The sequence below is a fragment of the Octopus bimaculoides genome, chromosome 2 (assembly GCF_046866305.1).
Source record: "Octopus bimaculoides isolate indiv1 chromosome 2, ASM4686630v1, whole genome shotgun sequence".
NCBI lineage: Eukaryota > Metazoa > Mollusca > Cephalopoda > Octopoda > Octopodidae > Octopus > Octopus bimaculoides.
Window position 1 is genome coordinate 137615 of NC_142929.1, and position 19587 is coordinate 157201.

At 40.1% G+C, this 19587-nt stretch overlaps 1 protein-coding gene across 2 annotated transcripts in view; it reads left to right on the forward strand.

Annotated features, from left to right (window-relative positions):
* LOC106870749 (Fanconi anemia group I protein) overlaps positions 1 to 19587 on the forward strand; it is a 103596-nt gene that overhangs the window by 18234 nt on the left and 65775 nt on the right. Inside the window, exons 5-9 of one of the 2 annotated variants that reach the window (XM_014916943.3) lie at positions 2896 to 2981; positions 13394 to 13522; positions 15639 to 15804; positions 18698 to 18780; positions 19365 to 19500. In XM_014916943.3, coding sequence (XP_014772429.1) covers positions 2896 to 2981; positions 13394 to 13522; positions 15639 to 15804; positions 18698 to 18780; positions 19365 to 19500 — 600 coding nt within the window. The remainder of the gene's footprint in view (positions 1 to 2895; positions 2982 to 13393; positions 13523 to 15638; positions 15805 to 18697; positions 18781 to 19364; positions 19501 to 19587) is intronic. The other variant, XM_014916944.3, reaches the window with a different exon arrangement.

A 19587-nucleotide genomic window follows, 5' to 3' on the forward strand; every position in this document is an offset into this window, starting at 1 on the left:
AAATTGGAAGACAAAAATTGTTTGGAAGCTCATCTTGTATGTGTGTGTTGAAACTGTTCACTTTAGTGTAAAACAATGCTGCCACATAGGTGTTGATGTCATTTAAGTCTGCCATGACAATGTTTGGCCATTGAGCGGTTCATTGTGCAAAAGATTCAGAGAGTAAGTACCTTACATGGAAACAAGTAAAATACTGCCTCAACACGTCTTATCTGATCTATGCCAGTAGAGAAACAGAAGATATAAAAACAAAGATGATGACTTACAAGAACTTATATGAAAAACCTTATCAAAAAACAAAGGTACAAATGTAGCATTCAGCTTCTTGAAGAGTCTGCATAAAGTATTTCACCTTAATCTCCTTATTGCCAAAGAATTATGGCTCAGCAGCATCTTTTATAATTCACACACAGTTTACTTAAAATGTGCCACAGCCTAGCGGTTGAGGGTACCTGTGGAAGAGGTAGACCCAGGAAAACCTGGGATGAGGTGGTGAAGCATGACCTTCGAACATTAGGCCTCACCGAGGCAATGACTAGTGACCGAGACCTTTGGAAATATGCTGTGCATGAGAAGACCCGGCAAGACAAGTGAGACCATAACCCGTGGCCTTTACCAGGGGTGTAGCCAGCCCACTTATGCGTACCTTTCCTTCTTTGGACACAAAACCCTGCTTGCGAAGACCTGTTGAGGCAAGTGCAATCAAAATCGAAATTGAACCAAATTCGATGACTGGCACCCATGCCAACCTTCCTTCATTGGACACTAAACTCAGCTTGTGAAGACCTGTTGGGGCAAGTGAGATTGAAACCGAACCAAATTTGATGACTGGCTCCCGTGCCAGTGGAGCGCTAACAGCACCATCCAAGCGGGATCACTGCCAGAGCAGCGGTCTCTCTTCCGTGCCGGTGGCAGGTAAAAAGCACCACTTGAGTGCGATCGTTTCCAGCGTCGCCTTACTGGCACTTGTGCCGGTGGCATGTGAACAAAACATTGGACTGACTCCTGTGCAGGTGATATGTAAAAAACACCATTTGAGCGTGGCCGTTGCCAGTACCGCCGGACTGGCCCTCATGCCGGTGGCACGTAAAAGCACCCACTACACTCTCAGAGTGGTTGGCGTTAGGAAGGGCATCCAACTGTAGAAACTCTGTCAGATCGGATTGGAGTCTGGTGTAGCCATCTGGTTCGCCAGTCCCCAGTCAAATCGTCCAACCCATGCTAGCATGGAAAGCGGATGTTAAATGATGATGATGATGATGATATTATGTGGGTTGTACCAAAAATAATGCAAAAATGGATATAACTTTTTTATTAATTGCCATATCATCATCATCATCATCATCGTTTAACGTCCGCTTTCCATGCTAGCATGGGTTGGACGATTTGACTGAGGACTGGTGAAACCGGATGGCAACACCAGGCTCCAGTCTGATTTGGCAGAGTTTCTACAGCTGGATGCCCTTCCTAACGCCAACCACTCAGAGAGTGTAGTCGGTGCTTTTACGTGTCACCCGCACGAAAACGGCCACGCTCGAAATGGTGTCTTTTATGTGCCACCCGCACAAGCCAGTCCAGGGGCAGATTGTTCAAATTGCACATTCAGTATAGTAACTCTTTTTCATTTTCTTCATTGCCAATAAAATAACCGGTTTCAATCAGAAGTAATGTGTTGTCCTTGAATTCTTGATAAAAGAGGGGCTCCAGCTTTCTGATGTACACAAAAGTTTGAAAGTTGTTTATGAAGACGGTATTATTGAGAGGAGTAATGTGTCCAGACGGATGATGAAGTTTCTAGAAGGGAGACCAACATTGAAGACAGCCTTACAGAGGGAGACCATCAAATGAGACTGCTGCTAGGAATCAACAGTGAATGGCTGAATTAATTCACAGACTGTCCATCTGTGAGTTTGCTACACAATTAGACTATAGTCTCACAATGAATTATGGAGGCTGGTGGAAAACATTGGGTCCTGGAAAGTGTGTGCCAAGCGGGTACGTTGGCAATTGATATCTGACTAAAAGCAGAGAAGGTTACAAGTCAGCTTTGATCTGCTGGAAGTGTTTGAAACCAATGAAGACCTGTTTTTTGTTTTCTTATGTGGTGATGGATGAAATGTAGGCCTAACTGTATGATCTGGCAACAAAGGCTCAGTCCAAAGAATGGAGTCATACCTATTGTCTAAGACCTAAAAAATTTAAGAGCCAGTGATTAGTAGAGAAAATCATGGTGGCTGTTTTGAAGGATAGCAAGGATGACATTCACCTTGATTTTCTGGAATGTGACTACACTATGGACACCTGGTGGTACATTGTGACATTCAGAAAGTTCAGAGAAGCCATTAAGAGGAAGAGATTGAACAAGAATCTAAAAATGATTTACATTTACAACAACAATGCATAATTACATGCATCCTTGACCAAAACTAAGGCCATTGGCAAATTGGGGGAGTTGTTGGTTCCCCTTCTATCATACATCCCAGTCTGGGTGTCCTGTGACTTTCACCTGTTCAGTCCAGTGAAGAACAGTCTTGGTGACAATGATTTGATGTAGAGGAAGTGAAAGTTGCTGTGAAGAAGTGGATTCAACAGTGTAGACCGACATTTTTTCAAACAGGATTTGAAAGTTGATGGTCAGTGATGGTACACCTGTATTGGTTGTTTTGGAGACTGTTGAATCGTTTTACCTTTGTATTTGAGGAAGTGTTACTCTAACAACATATGTCATTCAAAAATATTTTGCCCCCTTTTGCAGTAAAACCTTCATATTTAATATTATGACAGACTCATATTGGTTTATATCCAGAAACAACAGCAACTTGCATTTTTCTTTCTTCCCTTAATTTTTCTGTTTTTATTCTTAAATTCATATTTTTGCATATCTGGTTGTTTCAGGTGGAAAACTTAACTGATACCAACTTAGTTTCTCTTCTCAAATATTTTGCTGAAATCATTAAAACTGGAAATCTACAAAATAGCAAGTAGGTTTTTTTATGAATTTATTATGTGTTTATTAGATATCTATATTTGCATATTTATCCAACCCATGCCAGCATGGAAAACAGATGTTAAATGATGATGATGATTTCATTTCCACCACCACTACCATCATTACCACTGCTATCATCATTTTAGCAGCCACTTTTTTCTGCTTGCTTGAGTCAGATCAAATAAGTAAAGGCAAGTTTTCTGTTATCAACCCTTGTTTCCAAGCAAGGTAATATTTACCCTTGGCCAGACGTGTTTTCCACAGAAAACTGGAAACAAACATCACCACTTATATGATGTGAAGACACATACACTCTTCATCATTATCATCGTCATCATCATCATTTACCACTTGTTTTCATGCTGTAACTGGTTGGATGCTTTGACAGGGTGCGTCAAGCTCCTGAGTCAGTTTTGACTTCTCTGGTCTGATGCCCTTCCTAACGCCAACCATTTAACAATGTATTGGATGCTTTTTGTATAGCACCAACACTGCTAGGGTCAACAACTTGCCTGATAGAAAAAAATAAGGAAAAGTGCCCACGACTAAGGAGGGGAAAGGAAGTGGCTAAAGAAAAACATCTTCAGCCACTTTTTGAGGCCAAAGAGAGATGCTCAGTTTTGGTTGTCTCTGACCTGTTTTGTAGTTATTTTTAACTCTTGAACTGTGACATATATTTCAATGTGAATTTATATAATCATACATATAATGTGTGTTAAGGTAGTGAAGAAAACAGACAGAGAAGAGAGAGAGAGATGTGAAGAGAATAGAGAGAGGAAAGGCAGAGAAACATGGATGGCAGTGCAGAGACTGAGAGAGAAGAAAGAGAATAAGAGAAAGGGAGTCAAGAAAAGGTGAGAGAAAGAGACAGAGCAAAAAAAGAAATTGGAAATGAGAGAGAGAGAGACGTAGATAAATTGGTGTATATTGAAGTGGTAAAATACACAGATCAATGAGAATGCAATTATAGATAAGATAAATATAAAAGGTGGATGCTTTCAGGGTAAGAGAAGAGATAAAGGAACAGTGAACGTAAAAGAGACTGAGAAAACAAAGTAAAAAAAATAAGAAACAGCTAAATTGAGATATATATATATATATATATAGGTAAAACCTTGGCAAAATTGTTAATTATTAATTCTATTATTAATTGACGATTCCCTGCCCTTATTCTTGTATATTTTATATATATATATATATATATATATATATATATATATATATATATATATAATGTTATACTCATGTGAGCATGGAAAACGGTTGCTAATCAATGATGTTGGTGATATATATACACACACACACACAAATGGAGAGATATACGAGGCGATACCCAAAAGAAACAGGAATTTTGCAGTATTATTTTATTCACTTAGTTGTACATGTTTATTCTGCATTTGAAGCCAATGCCTTGGTCCAGACACGTTTTCCACTGCTTGAAGCCATGCTGGAACTCTTGCAAAGTGATGCCTTTTCATGCCTCCATTGTTTTTTTTTTTGTTTTTTTCGCCTCTTCTACATCCGTAAATTCTGTAGCCCCAGTTTTTATCACCAGTGATGACCTTCAAAAAAAAAAAAAACGTCCAGATCAACTTCCCATTGTTCACAACATGCATTTAGTCATGATTGCCTTTGATCATCTGTGACGCTGTTCTTTCGTTTTAACCATCGCAAAAATCGACAAACAGGGGAAAAGCACTTATAAGCACTTTTTCCCCTCTTTTTTTTTACGTTTTGAGCCTACGTTCTTCGACAAAGGATTAGGAGGGGGGAAAAAGATTAAGGAGAGATAGTGAAAAAAATATTTTAGGAATTAACAGTTCAACCTGATAGAAGGGAGGTAATTATGGTGACCCAGGAAAATAAATTTAGTCTCAGATGCATTTGTGTATGTGTGGGCGAGCTACTAAATATATGGGGACCTGTATGTGTGTGTGTAAGTGACCCAGTGCGTACATTATGTGGATATGCGTTACATGTACTGGCATGCATGTGTGCAGTTATCATGTGAGTGTGCAAACGCATTGGCCTGGATGTGTGTATATGTGAACAAGTGACCTAGTGTATGTGTTGTGTGGAATGATGTGCATTTTGTGTATTTGTGTGTGCATATAGACGCGTATATATGTGCGAGGCTAATATGTGTGTGTGTGTGTGTGTGAGAGATCATGTAGTGTACATGTGTATAGTGATGTTTGTGGGCAAAAGTTATCTGTGTCTATGCATGTTGCATTTGTTTATGCATGTGTGTGTATATATTGTCTGTGTTCAGGCATTATATTTTTGTGTGGGAGTGTGCATGATGGCATGTGGTGTCATCATCATCATCATCATCATCATCATCATCATTTAACGTCTGTTGTCCCTGCTGGCATGGGTTGGACGGTTTGACTGGGCTGGAAGGCTGCACCAGACTCCAGTCTGATTTGGTTTTCTATGGCTGAATGCCCTTCCTAACGCCAACAACTCCAAAAGTGTAATGGGTGCTTTTATGTGCCACCGATATGGGTTCCATTTTCGTGACACTGGGGTGCGTTTATGTGCCACCAGCATGAGCACCAATTTGTGTGACACTGGTATCTGCCATGACATATTTTGCTCAGCATGATGGATTTTCTTCTCAAGCACAACATGGTGCCAAAGGTCTTGGTCATTGCCTCCATGTGGCCCAACACTCAAAAGGAACTCAGCCATTGTGCCTCCGTTGGGTCCAACACTTGAAGGACAATCAGCCACTTTGCTTCTGTGAGGCCCAACGCTCAAAAGATGTTCTATATGTGCCACCAGCACTGGTGCACTTGGCTTGACAGGTCTTCTCAAACACAGCACATCACCAGAGGTCTCGGTCACCAGTCATTGCCTCTGTGAGGCTCAAAGTTCAAAGATCATACTTCAGCACCCCATGCCATGTCTTCCAGGGTCTACCTCTACCACAGGTTTCCTCCACTGTTAGAGATCGGCACTTCTTCACACAGCTGTCCTCCATACACATCACATGACCACACCAGTGCAGTCGTCTCCCTTGCACAGCACATCTGATTCCTCTTATGCTTAACTTTTCTCTCAGGATGCTTACACTCTGTCGAACATGAACACTGACGTTGCACATCCAGCGAAGCATACTGGCTTCATTTCTTTGGTTTTTGCTAGGTTAACTCTAACACCCTTTGATTCTAGACCTTGCTTCTATACCTGACGCTTCTTCTCTAGTTCTAGTAGTAACTCAGCTATAAGAGCAAGGTCATCAGCATAGAAGAGCTCCCAGGGGCAGCTCATCTTAAATTCCTCAGTTATCACCTGGAGGATTATGATGAACAAGAGGGAGGCTGAGCACCGATCCTTGGTGAACCCCTACTTGTACACTGAATTCTTTGCTGTACTCGTTGCCCACCCTCACCTTACTGGTAGCATCCCTGTACAAGGCTTGTACGGCTCTCACCAACTACTTGTCTTTTCCCACTTTCCGCATTGACCATCAGATAAGGGATTGGGGGACCCTGTCAAAAGCTTTCTCCAAGTCAACAAAAGCCAAGTATAGAGGTTTATCTTTGGCTAGGTATTTCTCTTGCAGCTGCCTTACCAAAAATATATAGCATCAGTGGTGCTTCTACCTGGCACAAAACCAAACTGCATCTCATCTAGACTAACTCTCTCCCTAATTAGCTGGGCTATGACTCTCACCATAACTTCTGATCCAACTGATTGATACCTCTGTAATTATTTCTAAGGCATCACCTTTACCTTTGTAGCAGTTGACTATGGTGCTGCTATACCAATCATGGGGTATGACTCTTTCATGGACCACCTGATTTACAATACAGGTGACTAGACCATAACCAACACTGCCAAATATTTTAAGCATCTCAGTGGTGATTCCTGATGGGCCAGGGGCTTTCCCTGTCTTCATATCCTTAACCCTTTTGTTACTAACCCGGCCGTAGCCAACTGAAAAAATTTTTTGTTCCTAAGACTTAGCCGCCCGAGCGTACCCATTGTTATTTAAATGTATATTTGAACCCAAATCTCGTTAGTACATTCGTTAAAACACTTAATTTCACTTTGCAAACAGTTGAGTTATTGTCTCTGACATTGTTTGGCGTGATATTTGAACTCAGTGAATTTTGGAAGATTTTTTTCCACATTTTTTGCGGCGTTAATTTTTTTCAACTTTGACGATAGAGAGGAGTTTCATGCTATCAAGCAGTGATTCCGAATTTGAAGGTTTTTCAGCAGAAGATATGGAGATATCGAAGAAAAGAATGAATGAGCTACAAAAGCACGTGGTGAACGATAATGAATCGGATATTTCTGTCTCCGAAACCGAAATCAGCGATTCTGAAAGCGGCGACGGTGACAGTGAGGATGATTTTACACCAGAATGGAGTAAAAATTAAAACAAACGTTTTTATTAACAATTTTTGTGAGGAAACAGGGTCTAGCCCTAGTCTTTCTCAGGAAGCGAAACTTTTAGACTTCTTTTTCATGCTTGTTTGAAATGATTACTGCGGAAACAAACCGTTACGCAAAATGTAAACAAACCGGAGAAAAAGATAGCTTGCGGTTTCCTGCAACTGTAGATGAAATAGGGGCATTTTTTGCCATAAATATTATTATGGGTATTAGACAGTTACCCAGAATAACAAATTACTGGAGCGATCAGGAACCTTTTGGCAATGAATATATTTCCAGTATTATGACGCGAGTACGATTCGTGAAGCTGAACCAATATTTACATGTGAGAGACACTAGTAGTACCCCAGTACGTGGAGAACTTTGAGACAAAACTTATGCAATAGAATTGATTAAGAACCCTTTCTTTAATTATGTTCCAAATATCACATTAATATGTTGATAAATAAAAAAGTTAGAGGTGTTTAATGAGACTAGTCTAAATTCATGATTATTTCAGAATTTAATTGAAACTCATGAGGGGTGTATTTTGGTCAGAAATATAGTAACGAAAGGGTTCATTGCCTTATCTACCAAGATACTGTTAATTCTGGTTGCTGGTCTCTCAATTGGGTCAACATTTAGCAGACTCTCCTCCTCCCATTCATTCTCCATGTTTAGCAATCTTTCATAATAGCATCTCCAAGCCTTTTTCTTTGCAGAATCATTAAAAGCAAGTGCACCATCATCCATTTCTCTCCTATGACATCGCAATTTTCTCTCACACACTCTCTCTTGCAATCCGAAATACTTCAGTTCTTTAGTCTTCATGATGTTAAACACAGGCAAACTTCTTTTCTGCTTCTTCCTTGGCTAGATATACTTGTCCCTTAGCTTCCCTTCTGGCTATCTGGTACAGTCCCCTGCACCTCCCACCCCTCCCACTCTTCTAGGCCTGTTTCTTTGCTCTAATGGCCCTGTCTACAGTATTGTCCCACCATCACATTACCCTAGGTCTGGATGGGACTTTGCACCTGTCACAGATTTGGTCTGTGGCACTATATATGTGTGTGTGTGTGTATACTCTTTCTTTCCTCTCTTCCTTTCTCTTATTCTTTTACCTCCCCTTCTCCCTCTCTTTTTTTCTCTCATCCTATCTCCAAATCTTTTCCTCTCCCCTTCACAGTTCTCTGTCTGTCACTCTCTCTCCCTCACTCTTCCTCCTTTGCTCATGTGGCTCCCATGTGACCATCAGCCATTTTTCTTTCTTCTCCTAACTTGTGTTTCATTCTTTCTTCTTGTTGCAGCTCGAAAAGAAAGACATAGTCTTCTCTGTCTCTTGTTCAAGCTTGTTTTTTCACATTCGCCACCACAACCTTGTTTAGGCTTAGCAACCCTTCCTGCTTCTTTTCACTGTCCTGTTTTTGTCACTAATTTTGACCCTCTGCAAAATCCCAAATTTTATTTAATTTGCTTTGCAGGAGCAACTGTTTTATTGAAGGTGTATCTTGTCGTGAATTGCTCGAAATTGTGTTGTTTGTGTTGTTTTTCATTTGTTTCTTTCGTTGTTCGCAAAGTTCATGTTCCATGTCCTCGTACTTCGTATTTTTTGTTGTTTACATTTTGTGACGTCCTGTGCCCACATATATATATCATCATCATCATCATCATCATCATCATCATCATCGTTTAACGTCCGCTTTCCATGCTAGCATGGGTTGGATGATTTGACTGAGGACTGGTGAAACCGGATGGCAACACCAGGCTCCAATCTAATTTGGCAGAGTTTCTACAGCTGGATGCCCTTCCTATCGCCAACCACTCAGAGAGTGTAGTGGGTGCTTTTACGTGTCACCCGCACGAAAACGGCCACGCTCGAAATAGTGTCTTTTATGTGCCACCCGCACAAGCCAGTCCAGGGGCACTGGCAACAATCTCACTCGAAAATTCTAAGGGAGCCAGTCAGGCGGTACTGGCAACGGCCACGCTCAAAATGGTGCATCTCATGTGCCACCCGCACAAGAACCAGTCCAGGGGCACTGGCAACAATCTTACTTGGCTTGCCGGGTCTTCTCACGCACAGCACATTTCCAAAGGTCTCGGTCAGTAGTCATCGCCTCGGTGAGGCCCAATGTACGAAGGTCTTGCCTCACCACCTCAGCCCACCTCTTCCACGGGTTCCCTCAACTGTTAGGGTGTGGCACTTTTTCACGCAGCTATCCTCATCCATTCTCACCACATGTCCATACCAGCGCAATCGTCTCTCTTGCACACCACAACTGATGCTTCTAATGTTCAGCTTTTCTCTCAAGATACTTACACTCTGACGGGTATTCACATTGACATTACACATCCAACGGAGCATACTGGCTTCATTCCTTGCGAGCTTACGTATGTCCTCAGCAGTTACAGCCCATGTTTCACTGCCATGTAGCATGGCTGTTTGTACGCATGCGTCATACAGTCTGCCTTTTACTCTGAGTGAGAGTCCCTTTGTCGCCAGCAGGGGTAAGAGCTCTCTAAACTTTGCCCAGGCTATTCTTATTCTAGCAGCTACACTTTCAGCGCACCCACCCCCACTACTAACTTGGTCGCCCAGATAGCGGAAGCTATCGACTACCTCTAGTTTTTCACCCTGGAATGAGATAGAAGCTGTTTCCTGTTTGTTTACAGTCTTTATTGCACCTGAACATCTGCCACAAACAAAAACTAACTTGCTAGTTAACCTGCCTTTGATGTTGCTGCACCTCTTATGTGTCCATAGCTTGCACCGGGTACATCTTATAGAGTTACTACCTACTCCTTTTCTACATACTGAGCAGGGCCATCTACCTGAAGGGGTTTGTGTTTTATCTACCTTCCTACTTATTAGGATTTTGGTTTTAGCTAGGTTGACTCTAAGGCCCTTCAATTCTAGACCTTGCTTCCACACCTGAAACTTCTCCTCTAGTTCTGATAGTGACTCCGCAATTAGGGCAAGGTCATCAGCATAGAGGAGCTCCCAGGGGCAACCTGTCTTGAACTCCTCTGTGATTGCCTGGAGGACTATGATAAATAAGAGGGGGCTGAGGACGGAACCTTGGTGGACCCCTACCTCTACCCGGAATTCATTGCTGTACTCATTTCCAACCCTCACCTTACTGGCAGCATCTCTGTACATGGCTCGCACAGCTCTCACTAACCATTCTTCTATCCCAAGTTTCCTCATTGACCACCAGATAAGGGATCGGGGGACCCTGTCAAAGGCTTTCTCCATGTCAACGAAAGCCAGGTACAGAGGTTTATCCTTAGCTAGGTATTTCTCCTGCAACTGTCTCACTAGAAATAAGGCATCAGTAGTGCTTTTACCTGGCACGAACCCAAACTGCATCTCATCTAAATTGATTCGCTCCCTAATTAGTTGGGCTATGACCCTCTCTGTAACTTTCATAACCTGATCTAACAGCTTGATGCCTCTGTAATTATTTGTATCTAAAGCGTCACCTTTACCTTTGTAGCAGTTGACTATGATGCTGCTACACCAGTCATTGGGTATGACTCCTTCGTGTATCACCTGGTTCGTAATAAGGGTGACTAGGCTATAGCCAACACTGCCAGATATTTTGAGCATCTCTGCAGTGATTCCTGATGGGCCGGGGGCTTTCCCGGTCTTCATACTCTTAATACTCTTAATTGCTTTATCTCCCGGTCTTCATATATATATATATATATATATATATATATATATATATATACTAGCAGAAATACCCGGCGTTGCCCGGGTTAAAGAGAATAATGATATCTAAAAACGCCGTCTAGACTATGCATCATCTTTATATATAGAGATGTATATACACACACACACCCAAACACACGTATATATATGTATATCAATATAAATATATGAAAGTCAATGAAGTTTCGTAAAAGAAGGTGATCATGTACATACTTTCTTGCTGTTGTGATTATAACACCTCGTTGTAAACTATGTTCCTTGTTTTCCCTTGTGGGGCATATACAAATAGGTTTTTTTTTTTTGCTGCCCACTCTTGAGCAGCCAACATACAGTTGTCCATGTGAGAAGCAGGGCTCTTCCAATAGAAGACCAGCTACAGACAGTGTTTGACCCTGAGATTTGTTTATGGACATGGCAAAAGTCACACGAACGGGGAATTGTAGTCTTCTGAATGTAAAAGGAATGTCTGCTCCTGATGGAGTAAGAGGAATTCTTGGAATAAAGACGTCATCCCCTTTTGCACATCCAGAAAGAATGGTAGCCTCGATAACGTGTGACATCATTTTCTAAATAATGCTCATCTGTTATGTTCGGGTTAAAATTTCATCAACATCAAAAATATATGAATTTTCATGGAAGTTATGGCCGTTATGCAAAGAATATAATTTCCAAATTTCATAAAGATCCATTCAGTACTTTTGACGTAGTTTTGGATAAGAAAACAAATGACTAATGTGTGTGTTTGTGTGCATGTGTATGTGTGTGTGATGGGTGTATATATGTATAGATATCTGTATGCATGTATATATGTATATATGTGTACATATTACATGTACATCTATATATATATATATATATATATACGTCTACACATATGTATACATATACATGTATGTATAGATCTATATATATATATATATATATATCTATACATACATATACGTGTACATCTATATGTAAACATATACATCTCTCTCTCTCTCTCTCTTTCTCTCTTTCTCTCTTTCTCTCTGAAAGTATCTGTCATTACAGTATCGAAATGGTGTACATATACATGTATATGTATACATATACATCTCTCTCTCTCTCTCTCTTTCTGCCTCTCTCTTTCTGTCTCTCTCTTTCTCGCTGTGTGAAAGTATCTGTCACTACAGTATCGAAATGTGATTGTTTCAGTTAGTGGAATAGTTTCATTTTTAAAGTGAAAGTATTTGACATGAGTGTTTTTGTTTCACTTTTGACACGTAATACTTAAATAATGGAGGAGATATTATGTTGCCGTGTGCTCGAACTCTGCAAGAAGTTAATAATTTTTTTTGACTAAAACACAACTGGAACCCTAAGTAAGGCATGTGTAAAATTTGAATGAAATTGGTTGCGTAGTTCTCGAGTTTTAGGGATTCACACAGACAGACAGACAGACACACATTCTCATTTTTATATATATAGATTATTTATATCATTTTATACACACACACACACACACACACACTCATATATATATGTATGTATCATCTGTATGTAATCATCTGTTTTCATGCTGGCATGGTTTGACTGAGGGCTGCACCAAGCTCCAATCTGATCTGGCAAAGTTTCTACAGCTGGATGCCCTTCCTAACACCAATCAAGCCTAACAGGTTTTGTGCATGGAATATAAATATCAATGGGAAAATATATTTCATCTTACAGCAAGATTTTCAGGAACACATTACTTCTGTACTGCAAAGGATTATGGTATTTATATTCTGGCCATCCATGTAGAATGTTGCCTACAATAATTCCACTATTCTTCAATCTATCTTCCCACTGCTGAGGAATCTTTAGGTAGTTCTGATAATCTGTATCCATTGCCAATCTATCTTTTAAGGGGAGACAGAAGAATTGCTGCCATTACCAAACTGCTCACTTTATCTGGAAAACAAAACTGATTTCCTTAAAAGTCTCTCAGCAAATGCAACTGGGGCATTGTCATCAACAATCTGTACCGGATTGACAACATTTTCAAAATTGACCAAAAAAAGCTGAAGGTGCCTTAGCATTATGTCAGTTGTTAACTGTGAGAACACTTTTTTTCATTCCAGACTTGTCACAATCCATCAACTTTACTCCACACCTATCTTCATGCTCTGGTATCTTTGGATGTTGTTACCTGTTCTTACTATTGTTTAGTCTCCTCTGCTGAGTTGTGCACCTGAGCACTACATACATACATACATACACACATACAGTAAACACTTTATAAGTATTGAGAGAGCTTTATTAATTATACCATGTTGGGTTCCTTTTTCCGAATGATGCAGGATTCTTGAATTATTCCCAAAACTGCTGTCAGTCATTGCAACAAGAGAAAAGGTTCCTATTGATGACATCAACTGGTTGAAAGGTTCAGATTTCAAAAGTCAAATCCTCAACAAAATTTGTTCCAACAGGTTAGTATATGCTTCATACTGTTGTTGATATATGTTATAAATATATACTCCTGTTGTTGTCATATCTTCCTTTAATGTCTGTTTTCCATACTGGCATGGATTGGACAGTTTAATGAGCTGGCCAACCAGGATCCATTTGTCTGTTTTAGCATAATCTCTGAGGCTGGATGCCCTTCCTAACACCAACAACTTCAGAGTGTACTAGGTACTTTTTATGTGACCCCAGCACCAGTGCTTTTTACATGGGGCCAGCTTGGGTGCCTTTTATATATGAAGTGTCCTTGATTTTCCTTTTTAGCGGTATACTGGTACAACATTACACCAAACTCAGTGATGTAGAGGTATCCATGTAGTATTCCACTAAATTTAGATTATATAACAATGTTCTGTCATAAAAGGAAAATGAGACTCCATAGAATGATAAACAGAATTTATTTGGGATAGAAGATAGAAACACAGTTTTTTACACAATTTAAGAAATCAAATATTAACATGTTGTGGACCCTTTGGACAACAAGAAAACACTAACTAGTTGTGAAATAGATCTGTAAAGATATCAGAAACGCATGTGTGGTGTCGTGTGTGAGGCTTCATCAGAAAACATATTCAGTTCATAGCTTGGACTTACGGCTACAAATTCATAGCAGGTGTCAATGATGTTGGTCACACTACAGTCAATTGATTCGTAAGATGTGGCGGTAGAGTTAGTTGCTGAACAAATCACCATGATAGTGCAGGGAAATGATGGTGGTCTGAAATCTATTAGGCAAGCGTCATAAGAACGACAGTAATAAGAAGACTGCTAGGCAAAGGTCATTATGACGATGGTAACTGCATGTGGTCTGTGGCCTGAGTCAAAAGAGAGATCAGTGCTCCTTGGTGTCCAAATGGCGAGAGAGAAAGACAACTCTCCACCACCAATATATGTGTGTCAGCTGTGATGCCACCTGGTGGCATTTACCAGCGAAGGGACGTAATTCTGCTATCCTTGCTACTTGGTGGCGTTTACCAGCAAAGGGATGTAAGTTTGCTATGCTACTACACCTTTGTATCCAGTCATTGCAGTTGAGCTTTGTAAATGGCCAACATCTTAATTATCAAATAACCTCACTTTACCTAACAATAAATGTATTTTACTTTGGGATAATCAAAACATTGTATGGATAACAAGTGTATCATTAGCTTTCAGTTGCCATCATCATCGTTTTATCCCTATTTTTCCATGGTTCCTGGATGGATAGGCCTCAACACTTGTCATAGTCTGTGCCATCTGATATGCACAGCAACGGAGAACACCAACCATCTGTGTGATGTAAATTGGATGCATTTTAATATTCAGTGGCATTGGTGATGTTGTCTAAAAGATGAAGGTGAAACAGTTCCCACTTCTTATTTGGTGTTGCTACCCTCCTAGACAAGTAGACTGTGATGTGACTTGGCTGAATCTATGTCTCACTTGTACATTCGCATTGCTTCTATAGCTGGATGCTTTCTCACCAACCACTGGTGAAACTTGACTGGCTTCATTTTATATACCACAAACACTAGAAGGGTTGTTCCATGGAGTGAAGAGTCCTTTCTACCATGTTTCTTATAAACAGTTGCTAGGTTCTTAGAGGGGTGGCTTGCATAGTCTGTTTTACTTGTATTTTAAATTCTTCTCTGAGTGTTGTGTGGAATAGGGTGGATTCCACGAGGTTGACTCTCTTCTAATAAAGAACTTGAAGACAAAAACTCTCCCGTTCAATAAGTTATGGGGACTCATTTTTTATTTCAAAGATATTTTACAGGGGAAAAGTCTTTTAAAAAAAGCATCAAAATCTTTATTTAGCCCGCTCACTCCAAAATGTCTTCTATTATATTTAACTGTTTTTGTGGGAAGCAAAATTGATTGGATATTCTCATTGTTACAGCAGTGAACTAAAATAGACCAATTGTTTTGTGTGGCCAGTTATTGAGAAGTTTCTTTTCTAGAATCAAAGACTCTTTACACACTATTCACTTCAATGAAACTAAGTCCAAACTAGATCCCTAAACATGTAGAAGACCTTTTTTTTTTTACCAAGATATTTTTAATGTTATTCCTTTTTTTTCTTCTCATAATTTACTTTTCAAGATGGAATACCAAATTTGTGATTCAACTTGTTGACATGCTCAAAGATGTTCAGATGTCCAGTGATGAGTTAGAATTTGTCATTGACAAGACACTTCGCATCTTTCCAGAGTTAGATCTCTATGATCTACCAGCACTGGTCTTGAATTTGCTACTTTTATCAATAAAAGTGTGTATTCTTTTTTCTATTAGCTTACTTTCGTTATATTTTAACTTTTAAAATGATTTTGTGTGTTTCTGCTTTTCAATTTCTTTGAGGAGGAACCAACAGTGCCCATCACCATTTTCATTCAGGGCTTCTTAAGATTGCTGACAGGAATAGAGGACATTATCCAGCTGAGGACCTGGACTGAATGAAGTATTGTTAAAAAAAATCAAAAATTATCAACAAAATTTTATGGTTGGGCCATAACAGTTTGCTCAAAGCAGCCATCTTCAGTTCCCACCTCAGCCTCAGGATGGCTCTAGAACCTAGCACATGCATTTCTCACTGTTATCCATGGGAAGGTCTTTGAACACTTTGATCTTGGCCACCAGTTTGGCCTTGATGTTGCAGGCAGAGTGCTTGGTGTCAAATGCACCATGGGATTACAGCTGAGGGAATTAGGGAGCTGGGGCTGGTGAAGTTATAGAAATTTTCCAACAACTACTCCTGACTCTTTCTGGAGGTATGGCAAGAAGACATATCCTGCTGCCATACATATGGTCTTCCAGCAGCAACGTGCTCCAGCCAGAGTTTGACCAGTCCTCAGCAGCTGAATTGAGCCTGAGACCCTGTTCAAAGATGTGGTGCAGCATGGCATCACCTTCACTAGACACACATCCAAAGACCATCACAGTTTGGGAGAACTTGGTTTTCATGATACATGGGACTTCAAATAGATTGTAGGTAAACCACCTGTTACTCTGGATGTTGTGCAACCCATCCTAGCAGAAGTGTTTTTTCCTTGGAAAAGAACCAGATCGTCCCTGGTTCAACAAGATGCCTCAGTTTGTTCAGGAGCTTCTTTGCCTTGGCTATCAGAATTTATCTTTTACACGTTTTATATGAGTGTTAGCAAAGGTTTTCATTCAAGGCTAGCTTCATGGTGGCAACTCCAACACTCATCTCTCTCATCAAAGCCCAGATTCTCTTGGTCGGATCATCCATCACCTTGTCCTGCAGTTGTTGGATGAATTCCAGGGTAGGAACTATCAGAATGCCTGCTATGTCCCTTCCCGCTAGTCACTGTTTTGTAGTCTGCATTTCAGCTGTCCATGTCATGTCTTACCCCCAGACTACCGAATAGCAAAATTGCTCGAATATCACACTTTGACAGTTCCATTTCACTCTAAACTTTCAAAAAGGAGGTTATGGTGACTGTTTGGTGGTGTACTGTTGGAATCATCCATTATAACTTCTTAAAACTCGGAAAAACCATTACTGCAGAAACATATTGCCATGAAATTGCCAAAATGAACGGAAAACTGCTACTCCTCCATCCCAGACTGGTCAACAGAAGAGGGCCAATCATTTTTCATAACAATGCTCGACCACACGTTTCACTAATGACGCTCCAGAAGTTGAGGGAACTTGGCTACAAAGTTCTTCCCCACCCAGCTTATTCTCCCAGACTACCGACTACCACTTTTTCAAGCACTTTGATGGTTTCCTGCGAGAGAAGAGGTTCAAAAATCAAACCAATGCTGAAAGTGCATTCAAAGAGTTCATCAGATCCAGAACTCCAGATTTTTATGTTACCAGAATAAACTTCTAACTCATTGATTGTAATGGTACTTACTTTGATGAACAAAATTTCCGCATTCATCATCATCATCATCGTTTAACGTCCGTTTTCCATGCTGGCATGGGTTGGATGGTTTGACTGGGGACTGGCAAGCCTGGCGGCCACACCAGGCTCCACTCTGATCTGGCAATGTTTCTACAGCTGGTTGCCCTTCCTAATGCGAACCACTCCAAGAGTGTAGTGAGTGCCTTTTATGTGCCACCGGCACGGGGAGTCAGTCAGGCGGCTTTGGCAATGACCTACGCATGAACGGTACTTATTGCATGCCACCAGAATAGGAGCCAATCATGCAGCACTGGCATCGGCCACAATTAAAATTTTCATTTGATTTTGGTTTACTAATAAATACCTGATGTGTATTGCTTATATCTCCACTTGTAGTTCACTGCATGTCCACAGGTGGTGTTGTATGTGCCATGCGTTACATGTTTTATTTGCATCACATTTGTTAATGGTGATACCAAAATTTTGAGAGATTCTCTGCTTCTTTGGCTTCAAGTTACCCTTAGCAATGGCTACTACAGGTGAAAGAACTGAGGGCATCTATGTTGATCTAAAATAAAGAAAATCTGTTGAGAAAAATGGACCCACATGTTTCAGTGCATTGGTATGTGATATCTATAGCATTGGTTCATTTTCTGTTTATGGTATGGAGAATCAAAGACATAAAGATATTGAAGCTTTATGCAAACACTGATTTGAAGAAAGGTCATTAGAAAACTTGTGAAAGATGGTGAGAGTACTGATCCTGGTCAAGCGATGATGGAATGGTTTCAATGTATGGCAGGTGTATAATTATCTGGTTACAGGTGTACTGATGAATTATTCCTTGACCATGAATGGTTTGGCAGAATAGTTAATCTGCCAAAGCTCTGGAACCAAGGATAGAAACTCAGTGGTGTACTGGTATAAGAAGAAATGATGACTGGATGTATGCTATGAGTTTTTTTAGTCTCTCTTTCTCTCCCTCCCTCTCAACTGTTTATTTTGCAGTATAAATAGATTCGAAGAAAATATGGGAAGTAGATATGTCCCTCGTTGCTGCAGTTATCTCTCAAGTGATAGTGCAAACTTTCAAAGGTTTATTCTCACTGAATTGAGACAAATGGAGGAATCTAGTTTTTAGGGCTCCAACAGCCTTTGCTTTCATGACAAAATAAAAAGGGTTGAAAACTGCAGAAGTTAATATCAGTGACATCAACAATAACGATAGTTTAAACATTAGAATTTTGGCATCATTTCAAGAACTAAACTGTTTTTTTTTTCCTTTTTTAGGGCCACCAGCGGAAAGTTCTGGAAGGTATTATGGATTTCTTTATTGAAAGAGATAATGTGCTTCGAGAACAGGACAAAAACATGTGAGTTATTTTTCTCTTGCAGTTTGTTATTGTTTATCCAGATTCAGGTCAACACTAATCAAGCACACCTGTAAGCAGAGCTTATCACCATCCCGTCTTAAGGATACATAGAACTACATTATCCTATGTCATTTTTCCTTCAAACAGTAGTGTGATTTGAAGGAGATTTGACTGCTGTTTTAAGCAAGTCAAGTAACTACATTGAGGTTCCCTTGTTAGATGATCGTTTGTCAGTGTTGTCCTGCGGTTCTAAATATTGATAGTTGTCTCCCAAATGTCAACATCCTCACACATGTCACACCAATATCCTTTGAACAATGTTTCCAGTTCAAGGTCATGTTTCTGTAGAAAATTCTAGTGCTTTATTCCATTTGTTTTTATGGGGTTGATAAAATAAGTACTAACTGAATACTGGGATCAATGTAATCAACTTAGCTCCTTCCCTGAAACTGCTGGCCTTGTGCCAGAATTTGAAACCAATATACTTTCTGCTTCTTGTATGGAGATCTTTCATGTTACATTTACAACCTGTTCAATGTTCTTCTATCAGTTGTAATGGTTGTTTTGTTTTATCTTTTTACAAGAGACAGCTTGAATCTGAGCGAGGAGCTGATCAACAAGAGCACCTTACGCAATATAGAAGGGACAGTCATCTTCCATTCTGTGTATGCACTTAAGCAGGACAATAATCTGATGAAAGAATTCATTAGATTTCTTAAAGTAAGTCTCAAACATCATTAATACTATTTTGACACTGGCAAATGTTTTGATGGCTCTGCAATACGGTACCTCTCTGTACTGTCTCTT